The sequence below is a fragment of the Antennarius striatus genome, chromosome 17 (genome assembly GCF_040054535.1).
Source record: "Antennarius striatus isolate MH-2024 chromosome 17, ASM4005453v1, whole genome shotgun sequence".
NCBI classification, from domain to species: Eukaryota; Metazoa; Chordata; class Actinopteri; order Lophiiformes; family Antennariidae; genus Antennarius; species Antennarius striatus.
Genome location: NC_090792.1, coordinates 13,947,718 through 13,959,990, shown reverse-complemented (window position 1 = coordinate 13,959,990; position 12,273 = coordinate 13,947,718). Strand labels below are relative to the sequence as shown.

Here is a 12,273-nt window from a genome sequence, read left to right as displayed (position 1 = left end):
CACACACACACACACACACACACACACACACACACACACACACACACAGACACACACACACGCCAACTCCAAGCCGGGCTCTGCTGGGTCATGTCACCCTGTCTTTTACTTTTCACCGCTGTCCGTCCCCAGCCACACATCACAGCATCCAGCATTCTCATTCCTCACTGATTACTTTGCCTTTTCTTTTATTGCTCAGATGGTACATTCTGGATGCTATTTCAGTTTTAGCTAACTATAGAGCAGATGGCTGTACTGCAGACAGGTCAAGAATAAAATACAGCCTGGGTTTAGATTGACACAAGCGTCCTCTTAAAGGCTGCAGCTATTGTTGTTTCCTTAAGGGCAAAAATATTTCTTAGTAAAACCGGAGCTGTTGAAGTCGCACAGCATTCAGGCCAACCAACGGTTAAAAGAGAATTCCACCTTATCGCTTCTAAGTAAAGCGAGAGAGCGAATCCAGCAGTAGACTAACAGCCCAGTTTGTGGGACTGGCTCTCTTTGTCTTTAATGAAGAGGCCGTGGCTGGAAGGGCATTGATAGAGGGAAGGTTGGGTCCATTGAGGAGGATGAGACACTGGAAGAGATTTACAATGAAGGTTAGAGTTGCTTAGTTAGTTATAGAGTCTGTTTAACTCTTGAGGAGAGTAAATCAGATTAGTCTGAATCTGATGTGTCAGTTTTAAATGTTGGTGTGGGGGTCATTTCTATGTGTTATCACCTGTCTCCGTCAAAACATCACGACCATCATGATACACAACACAGGAACACTTCATCATATAGAACCCTCTCCTCTCCTCTCCTCTCCTCTCCTCTCCTCTCCTCTCCTCTCCTCTCCTCTCCTCTCCTCTCCTCTCCTCTCCTCTCCTCTCCTCTCCTCTCCTCTCCTCTCCTCTCCTCTCACGACACATATCAATTTCTCCGTGTGTGTGTGTGTGTGTGTGTGTGTGTCCATGCCACACACTTGTCACATTCCTCTCTATGTTTACCTCCCTCTAAAAAGTGTTTGGAGCCCCTGGTGCAGTTGCATGAGATTGCCAGTTTTCTGTGTGCTGATATAGTCCCAATCTCTCTCTTGCTTTCTGTCTCTCTCTCTGTGTACTTGTGTGTGTGTGTGTGTGTGTGTGTGTGTGTGTGTGTGTGTGCGTGTGCGTGTGCGTGTGCGTGTGCGTGTGTGTGTGTGTGTGTGTGTGTGTGTGTGTGTGTGTGTGTGTGTGTGTTAAAGCATGCCTGTTGGTGAAGGAGAAGAAAATGGAAGGAATAAAGAGTGGACACTGTCGGAAAGTTTTTGCCAATCACAACTTCCTCCAGATAATTGGAGCTTTGTTGTGTCCCATGTTCCTCGGCGCTGTCTGTCGCCTCTCGTACGCAGGCTGTTCGAGGCAGCGCCGTTCGTCTGCTCCACCATTTTGTACAAAAGCTATGAAGATGAAACAGAGGGACATTGTTCCTCCATCTGTAGACCGGCAGTGGAAGTAGTAACAGAGTTGAACCAACAAACACGGTGCGGATGCAGACCGTGACATTTGAGATGTTGTTTCCTGTCAGGCCTCTCTTGCTTCTGGAATACAGGCTGTTGTTTGCTGTCCTGCAATATTCATTTGTTGTTGTTTTTTTGCTTTTTGCATTTAGGATATTTTTATACTGTTGTGTTTGTTCCCTGTAGCAGATTTTGACGCTATTGCAAATCCACATACACACAGACACACACTCCTACCTGTTGAGCGTCACTCCAGGCCACTGCCCACGGCTAGTGAGCATCAATACAGCATTGTGCAACAGCAGAGCCATCAGTAACTCAGCTGTCCTTTATGCTGCTCTCCTCTCGGCAGGCTGCCTCATTAAACTTTCAGCTCAATGGTTAAAAACTCTTCTGCTGTTTGGTCCCAACTGACTGCAGCAAGACTAGTAGATTAAATTCAGTCCATCCGTTCGGCTTTAAATCAGCGGCAAGGATGGAATTTGGAGCAAATGTAGCGAACACGACCACATGGAACACAGCGATAGACCTCACATGATGACCCGGGCTGGGTTAAAAGAGGTTTTGGTTTTTGTCTCATTCTGTTTGTCTGCCTGTTTTTGTCTTTTCTCCTAGTCAACTCCGGAGATGGCATCGACTACAGCCAGCGGAAGAGAGAGAATATTGGTGACCTGATCCAGGAGACTCTGGAGATGTTTGAACGCTACGGAGGAGCGGACGCCTTCATAAATATTAAATACATGGTGCCCACTTACCAGTCATGCATGATCAACTGAGGGGGAGGAGGGGGTGTCACACTGTTGCTGCACTGCAGAGTTATTCCTCTTCTTCATCTGCAGCTTCCAAACAAAACTGTTATCCATGCATTCTCAGTCTTATAACTTTAAAATTTATTTAGCTGACTGTTAAGGATCCTGTGTGACAAACAGTTCAAGCAGATGTGTTTTTGAAAACATACTGTGTGAAATTCTATTGAATGTGAAATTCTTGTTGCTCCCTCATGCAGGATAAAGTAAATTCCACTTCGTGGTGACAAGATTGTAAGAGAAAATGTCGCAGGTTTGTAGGTTTTTCTTTTACCCCGCAGGACGTGAGTGTGACTCGACAAACAGGTTTGTGCTGTTAAATCAAACATCACATACATAAAATACAGTAAAACCTTTGTTTTCTTGTGCGGAAAAAATAAAACATATTAATGCAGCTTCAGGGTAGTTAAGTGCAAGGATACGGTTTTTGTTGTGTTGTCCCGTGAAGCCTGTGTTGTTCAGGTTGTGTTTTGCTTTTTACAACAGCTTCTGTTCACGACTGTGATGCTGCTGCATTATTTTCTATCACTGTTCTCATTCTGTCACAAACGAAGTCGGAGACAGAGCCTGTCTAAACATGCAGGGAATGACGACCGACAGCATTCCACCGCGCGCGCTCACACACACACACACACACACACACACACACACACACACACACACACACACACACACACACTTACTCACACACTCATTCACACAACATCCTTTAAACTCAAGTGACCCCCAGTTATCTTAGTGTTGTGGGTGTGCATCTTGATGTGTGTGTTGGCTTGGCTGGGGCTGTTTTTGCCTGTAACCAACAGTGTGTTCTCACAAAAATTGCTGAATTGAAAGAGGTCTTTCCTACTGTAGAGCCACAGCGGAAACTTCTTCCTAGACGCTGTGTAAGTTTTATCAACTGCGCCCGCTCCCCATACGCTTCCACCATTCACACTTCTGCATACATGGTACATATGCAGCACAACCTTGTAACCCACGGGGGAACCATAACATAATTGATTTCCGACACTCACAGGGACTCTTGCGCCATCTCTTATTGTAAGTCATGTCCCAAGCAAATGTAACTTTACAAGCCTGCGGAGGAATCCATTCTCAACCAGAAGACGGTTTCATAACACTCATATTTCAACCTGGTCTCATCTTGAAAAGAATGTTGCTGAATAGTTCCACGCTGCTGAACCCATCCACGCTGCACCTTGCCTGCTGCTTGATCTGTGCGGTGACAGACGAAAGCGCGGTGCAACGGGGTTCCTTTCCAGCACAAAACACATATTTCGACTTAACAACTTTAGCTGCATAATAAAGAAAACACAACAATGGTGCAGGCACGAGAACTACTTCTACAGAGGGTGGATTTTCTCTTCTCTCGCTCAATGAGTTGATTGAACCCTCAACAGCCCGCGGCTCGGTTGAACTGTATCAGTGACGCCCCGCTGTCCCGCTTCACCTGTCCAATTTTACTGAGCCACAGGCTAGCAGCTAGCCAGTGACGAGAGCGAGGTTTTCAGATAAAGAGGACATAAAAAAAGGTAATAGGAAAACATGGTGAACAATTCCGTTAAGCTTCAAATATTGTTTTTTAGAACTGGCCTTTTTCTTTTTCTCAATTCGTTCATTATTGCCCTGAATATCAACCAAGTACACAAAGTCATACAAGTCAAGGCAAACAGAGTTCATTACACTTCTTCAACCTTAAAGGAGTCCGATTGCTTTGACTCGGTTAGGTCACACTACAGAAGCTAATGGGCATTAAATGCTAAATTGTGTCTGTTCAAACCTCTTCAGGGCCCCATTGAAGCTCATTAAGAAAGGTGATAATCTGAAAAGGAACGTCAGAGGATACATATTCCAATCAAGCTTCGTACACACATGCCTGGGCTTAAGCACGAAGACACACATATTAGAATGGCATAACAGCACCAAACAACAACACCAAGCTGTAATTGCTCATGCAAGTAATGGACTGAACTGTGAAATGAACAGGAATGAAGGCAGCCAGTGAGGTTATTTGGCTTATCAAAGGCATCAACGCTTCACTGGACTAGATCTACAGGCCGGAAAGACGAAGCATGATATTGCATGAATTCCCGCCTTATCTTTCCTCGTGCTTCAACGTGCAGTGAAAACAAATGTACCATAGAGGGGAAATCACCTGATCATCATAGTCTAACCTTTTTTTCCACATTGACGTAATGAGCAATTGATCATTTTGTGACTGTAGCTGCCCTAACATACCTAAGGAAATAAATTGCATCCTGCTCAGTGTATTTCCTCCAGTCATCGAGCACAGGTTGTAACACCATGCTCTACTTCCCCACGGCAGATTGTATCTGTTGCAGATAAAGCCACGCTATTATTTTCAGCTGAGCAGATTTCTAAGGTTTTTTTTTTCCTCTTAAATTCTTGTCTATTGTGAGAGATCTGCCTGATGACACGTGAGGGCGATGCTGTTGATTTGACTTTATTCAGCAATTTCGCAACGTCTTTGTGTTTCATCTAGTTGCCCCCCCCCCCCCCGATAGATGTTCATCTGTTTAGGAACATTTTGGCCTCAGCATTCCGGTTAAAAGACTGCATTTCCCCTAAGTGTGTGAAATCCAGACACTCATTTCAAACTGGGTTTTAAAAGGACTTTTATCAGCCCAATGTTTAATGTTTAAACCAATGTTCAATAGTCGTGTTTTACCCTGGTGCATTGATGGTGCTCTGACCTCAACCATTACCCACTCAGTGTGTAGCATTCCTGCACACCTGACCGTGTCCTTACGAGGGTGAAATAACATTCTCTGATCCAAAACCTGGCCTCACCCTGACTCTCTACTGCAACTGGACTCCGTAGGTCAACCCATGACGATGTGGGGCGCTTGGGCACTCACTCAGCTCCTGGGGTTATTATTAGCTAGGAGCTATCTCAGCTCCTCACAACAGCTGCCACTGCTCTGCAGCCAGCGAAAACTCCCACTGAGGAACACATGCAAGCCATTTCAATGATGGAAACACCAAGCATTGCAACAACATGGGATGACTTGTGCACAGGATCCACCCAACCATCACTCAATCAACACAGTTAACCACACAGACAGGAGTTTACATGTGTGTGCAGCTTCTGCTCTGGGTTAAGCAGCTATGTTGGAATGAGCCATGATTTTGTAAAAGCTGGCTCCCCAGAGCTCAAGTTTGTCCACGTGCATCTCTTTCTCACCATACCACAGTGGGGGGCATGCCAAAAAAGGCTTTTGTGTTGCAATGAGGCTTGCAACAACATCAAAAAAGCACGAACACACCAATAGTTTTCTGTTGACTAAAGGAAAAAAAGAGATTGAGGAAAGAAGAGAAACGGCTAAGACTTAGGAAGGACGGAAAAGACAATTATGGAAGAGGAAAGACGGCGTGAAGTGTTTGTGACATGTGTGTGTGTGTGTGTGTGTGTGTTTGTGTGCGTGTGTGTGTGCGCGCACGTGTGTGCGAGCCTGTGTGTATGTGTGTGTACATTTGGGAGAGAGAGAAGATGTCAAGTAAAGAGTAACAAAAAGAGATGCATTGAGCCTGAGCAAGAGACAGACTGGCAGTCCGAGATGAATCCAGGGAGAGAGAAATGAAGGGAAGGAGAGCCTGTGTGGGTTGAGTCAAGATGGATGTATAGAGGGAAGCGTGTCGCCTGGCAGAGAGAGCTGTCTCGCTTCGACCAGAGCCGAGATTTAGGAGCAGTCAGCTGCAAAGAGAGGAATAAGAGACCAAAGACAACGAGGAGGTGGGAAGGAGCAACGGATCCCATCGCTTGGTTGTCTGGTTTGAAAAACAGAAGAGACTTGAGGCAGCAACTGGCACTTAACAACATCTCTGCACTACCTTATCTGAACAAATAAGCTCAATGTGAATGCTCTGTGTTAAAAAGCATGCATCAAGTGTGTGTAAGTCCCACTTAACATGATCAAAATCGGGTTTTCGTGTCGCATGTTCCAGCCCCGTGGACAGCGGGTGATTTATTTTGCAGTCAGGATGTTGTCATTTGTCTTCCCCTTATCACTTCCTTCCCTGTTGTCCTATTGTCCCTTCCTTTGCTTGGGCTGTCTTCCTTATTCCAATGTTATAGTCTCAAAAGGCAGATTGTTAGGACCAGCAGTGGGGGGATTGTGCTGTGCAACAGAAATAAATGCCCCCCTGGGAATGATCTGTCTTGTTCTTGTCTGCCTCGTGGACTTCATGCTCATCTGGGGAGCCACTGAGCATGCGTGTGACGGGATGGCACAATGAAGATTTATTTATCTGCCTCTCCATATGCCAGGTGTCTGTTTCACAGGCTTAATTCTCCAATGGAGAAATGATGTAAACATTTTGAAAGGGGAGATCATGTACGTCTGTAAAAGCCCCTAACACACACACACGCACACACACACACACACACACACACACACACACACACACACACACACACACACACACACACACACACACACACACACACACACACACACACACACATATACACACACACATATCTGTAGCATGGATGTTCATATCTCTGAGTCGGCCATACCACGGGTTCAGTCCATCTCTGAACAGATGTGATCAGTGAGGATTCCCTCCGTCACACTTTGTCTCTTCTTTGCCCTCCTCTTCCTCTCCTACAGGTCTTATCACTCACAAACACTCATTTCTTCCCCTGCTACGGGCTGAAAACCACACACCACCAGGCAAATGAGCAAGTAAACAGATTTGGGCATCTTCATTAGGAGCAGGAATGGATCCACTGTGTTAACAATTGGCTGAGACGGCTGCTGCATCGGCAGGACTTCCTCAAGCTTTATTGACACCGGTGCGTTCTCCACAAGAGAAGTAGGACGAGGAACGGCAGAGGAAGAGAGGACACATGTTGCGTCTTAATGTAAAATGTGGGATTTTACGTGTTTCCTTATGTTGATTGATGACGAGCAGGTTCGAGGTGGGATTTTATATGTGATGTTTTCCCATCAGTCTGTTCTCACAAGTGGCTCCAGCTGTCAAACCCCCCTCCCCACCCACCACCACCACCACCACCACCAACCTCCAATCCCATTCTCTCCCCAACAGCCATACCAACAGGCATTTCCATCACCAGACTGCAAAACCACTGGAGCATTTAGACGACAACACCCAAAGGTGACCTTTAGCAAAATACAGAACTAACAGCTGAGGTCATAAGAGTGGAATTGGTTATTGGAAATGTCGGAATGTTTCAGCTTCAGATTGACTTGCAACATCATTTTCCTTGTGTAGAACTCCAGCTGGCACTTCTTCCTTTAAGCACACTAGTACGTAAATGGTGTACAGCCTATGTTTTGTGGAGTCAATCTATCACAGTCAAGCTATTATCCTTCTCTCGTCTCCAAATTGTTCTGCAGCCACTAGTAAGCCAAAATACTGCACAAGAAACTACAGAATTCTTGAGAATGGTTAGAAATAATAATAATAATAATAATACTAATGATAATACTAATAATAATAATAATAATAATAATAATAATAATAATAATAATATTAATAATAATAACAATAATAATAATAATAATAATAAAAACACTTCTGTTCATCTGTTCTGGTCTTCTGTAGCTCTGTGAGTCAGCGAGGAGGTGTCAGATATAACACAAACGCTAGAAGTCTACCCCCAATAACAGATCATCCTCAGGCATAGATACTATAAGACCAAAGGGGATGTGGATGTTTCTGAATCCAGTACGACCAGTTGCATGCGTTGATGCAGGACTTACCTGTCTTTGCTGTCCTGTCAGCTGTGGAATTCCCCACCAGCTCGGCAGCATTCTCAGTATTCACCAATCAATGTTGTGTCTGACTAACTTTTGCCATATGTTTTCTTTTCTGTAACTAATGGTATTTGTTTAAAAATTATTTAAAAGACATTAACTTAACATTAAGTTCTTTTATTGGGTAAACCATTGTAATGGTGATTTTTTTAAAGGTCTGATAAAGTTCTATCAGTTCTTATATTACAGCTACATCATCAGACTAAGTTACTTCTTCATCCACATTAAAACTCCCAAACAATGACAAAATGGCTAAATCGTATTTTCTCTTTGTACTTTTTGTTATTTTCACCCAATGTGTTTTAATGCAGCTAAATTCACTTCTTATATTTGCTTTCATGTCTTCTGTGCACGCATATTTTTCCACCTTATTGTCTACAATTCTTACATTAGGTGATTCAAGACAAATAAATAATGCTCAGTCACTGACAATAACAAATGCACACGTTACATTCACACACAAACAAGTGTGAGTGCAGCGGTGCATGAACACACGAGCGCGTACGGGGAATTTGTCATGTCATGCTTATGATATGAGTTAAAATGAATAATAGGTACATTATGTTTTTCTCTGTGTATGCTCAGTATGTGCTGTGCTTGCTCGGAGGAAATTTATTTCTGTTTCACACCTTCCTCAAAATGTAAATGACCCAGATTCTGCCAGCTTGTTTCACCCACAGTCCCTGAACTACTAAGTCAAAAGAAGAAGGGAATGATATTGGACTTGCTTGTATGTAGGCATGTTATCTGAGCCTGTGGGCCTCAGTTTGCCTCCTCCAGAGCTACAACCCTTATCTCAGGCAGCATTGCCTCGACAGAGTCACCGTCTCCCACTCACTTTCCTGTAGCCATGGCCCCCGAGGCACGCTACAACCAGCCACAGCACCCCTAACGAAGGCCCACTCGTCTCTTTGAATGCAGATTCAGTAGAAAACCCAGGGCATACTCCAGACTCATTGTGAGCGAGCAAACAGTCTCTCTTCAAAAGGGGCTAAAAGCATGTTCATTAATTATCTGGATCCTTGTTAATTGGATTAATTTGTTGAATAGAAACCGTGTTATTAAAAATGACGAAAACACAAGGGCAGGGGGAGCAAAAGGGAGTATTAATATTCTTTCAGTTTACTCTCAGGCTGTCAAACGACACAAGCGTGCACGAGCTCTTCCACACACATTTAGGAAAACACTGTTTGCCTATTTCCACGTCTTTCTCTTCTTCTAAGTCTGTCCTTGTATTTCACACACATATCATCACGCACACAGGAGCCATGACCCAAGTGAGAAGAATGCGTGCTAGGAAAGGTGCAAATTACCATGCGCATCGTTGAGATAAGAAGTAAACCCATTTTCAAAGCTCAGAATAAATGCCAGATTCTTTTTGATGCAAGAAGTCTGTGACTTTTTCCATCGGGTATATTCAAAGATAAAGTCAGGAAATAAAAGAGAAACATAAAGTCAACACCATGAACAATTTAGCTATCTCTAAATCACATGAAAAATGTGGTTTCTCATTTCCTCTGCCTATCTACACACTCTTATCCACCAAAATCACTTATCAGTATTAGACTTCAGGGGATGTTTTATCATTCTGGCTTGAAGATAGCACACTGATATTGGGGGGACCACTTAGATGACAGGACTAATATCAAATGTCCTGTGTAATTGGTGAAGGTGCACATAACAAGCCATTACGCCAAAACCTCATTATCTGCATTCCTTCCATGGTCACTGTTTGAAATTATGATAATAAATGCCAGACACCAGAAACACACACTCCAGAAAAGAACGCTAAGCTGAGAGGTTTTTCAGTAACTGGTCATCCTTTGCAGGGTTTCGGGAGGCCAGAGTTTGTGTGTATGTATGGGTGGGTGGGGGGAGTCGGAGAATTTGGATCAACTGGACAAGGAGACGCTGAAGCAGAATCCTCTTAATGTGAGGCATTTCTATTATCAGTTAAATACAATCAAGGCAGGGCTTTCAAAATGCAGCCCAGGGACTGCTGCTCGGCATTTTGTCCAGTCTAAAGAGCGATGTGCAATATATGCATCATATTTCAAAAGTCAGTTTAAATACTTTCACATTTAATAGCCTACATTTTACTGCATTAATAGCTTAATGCATTAAGCTACCCCCAACCCCCCCAAGATCATCCCTCAGGTTATGAATGACAATTAGATGAGAGTTTGGGATTGAATGGCAGCCATTGACACCTCTTGAGTTTGGCAGGAGTTTCATTCTCTCTATGTATGGGGGAGAAGAAAGGGAGGTTTCACTCAACAAAACTCTGAGGGGACTGATAAAGCGATCAGATCTTGTTTGCCAACAGGCGATTTAAATGGTCAAGGTATTCAGTGTGAAACACCGTCATTTGACCAATCGCAAACCCCAGGAAAAGCCTAGTGATTACTCTGTGAAGCCCCTCAGTCATACCCACTCCCATTCCATCAAGAAAACCCCAAAATGAAGGGATACTGGTTATATTCTGATATACAGTAAAGTTACAAAGAAAAGTTCAGAAATAAAATAAACATTTAATAAATGTACATTTTGGTCCCATTTTAAATGATCACTTCTGACAGATCGAAACAGGAGAACTGATTAAAATGAACATGTAATGCAAGTAACCAGACAACAGTGTCAACCTTAGCACCCCCATTATACCATTATACCTAAAAGAAAAAGTTCAGAAATAGTGTGATCTTAATAGTATTACTCCTTGTGCCCAATGCACAACTTCATGTGCATTTCATGTGGTTTATTACCACATGAATACACTGAATCCTTACCTTGAGACCAGTGCTCCTGAAGTATTTCCCAGCTCTAATGATTGATATATTCATTCCTGTCAGGTCCGCAGAGGTCTATGAAAAATTTCTTGAAGACCAGCAACTTGTGTTTTGAATGTTTTTTCTCATTTGTTTGGTTTATCTTCGACCCAACTGCCCCTCAACTATAAACGCAGATGTAAAAAGCTGTGGCATGTTGTGTGGACGCTGGCTGAAAGACGTTTAAACATATACAGTAGGTGTGTTGCACTGATTATTAATGCTGCTTTTATGTGGGGGGTCATGTCGCCTGCTCGCTCACAGACGTGAAACTGGCTGTAGGACTTATTTTCCGGAAAGTATATCTTTTGTGTGCATAAGAAAGTTTCCAGTTTATATATACAACATGTTTAAGTGTGTGGCATATGACTCTTGAGTTAATGATTGAGACAGTTGGATTAAACTTGTCCAAAAACATCACCAGATCTATTTTGTATGATCAAGTTATTGGACATGCCACTCTAATACTAAGATTTAACTTTCCTCCTCTCACAAGATAACATCTACATACTTCATCCAGAAGATCATAGTGCAGCTGTTTGAGCAATTATGCTCCTCGTGTGGGGACTACTTTTACAAAGATGTGCGAGGGTGAACAGTAAGCAGACAAATTGGATAAGGTCCAAGGTCAAAGCTCAGATTTTACTGGGCCCCTTTCAGCCAACAGCTGTTAAAATCAAACTGGACCAGTTGCGTATGTGTGTGTGTGTGTGTGTTTTTTTTTTTTTTCCACATTAAGCGGGATGTGAGAAACCGGAGGTAGCTGGTTTGTGTGTCCCATTGATCAGGGATGTTAATCTTTGGAGGATGTGTGGAAAGGTCCTCCCAAGGACAGAACAATGAAAAGGCCCTATTGATTCCTGGGACGTTGATCAATCTGTCCCAAGGCAGCTAACAAGACGTACAACTTTTGAGAAACAAAAGACACTGTTGTTGTTTGTTTTTTTTTAATATTTTGATATTCATAATTTATTAACTCTGTTATAATTATGAACCATATTACTGGTACTGCATGAAATTCAACTCAAACCATAAAATCACACCAGTCTTGATAATTCCTCCATGTGAAGCTTATGTGACAAACAGAGCTGTTGTGTTTCCATGTGGTCACTGAAATGTTGTTGTCACACTGAATCAGCAACGGGAAGGGCCGTGGTGATCATCTTGTGTAAGAGAGGATTTCTCTGGCTTCACACTGTCTAAACAGGATTACTGCATAGTTTTTCAATGCTTCTACACCACTATTGTACAACAGTTTGAGCCAAGTAGGCCTGTGGAAAAGGAAACCAAAATTAAATAGTTTTAATTGTATATGTATACTGTATATCAAAATCAGAAATTTAAAACCTCCCCTTGTC

At 43.1% G+C, this 12,273-nt stretch overlaps 1 protein-coding gene across 2 annotated transcripts in view; it reads left to right on the top strand.

The window, feature by feature from the left end:
* The window catches only part of pacrg (PARK2 co-regulated), a 122,511-nt gene extending 119,849 nt beyond the window's left edge, over positions 1-2,662 (top strand). For both annotated transcript variants that reach the window (XM_068338016.1, XM_068338015.1), the window contains exon 5: positions 2,096-2,662. In XM_068338016.1, the coding sequence (XP_068194117.1) occupies positions 2,096-2,256 (161 nt within the window). In that variant the 3' untranslated portion in view covers positions 2,257-2,662. The remainder of the gene's footprint in view (positions 1-2,095) is intronic.
* The last annotated feature ends 9,611 nt before the right edge of the window (positions 2,663-12,273 follow it).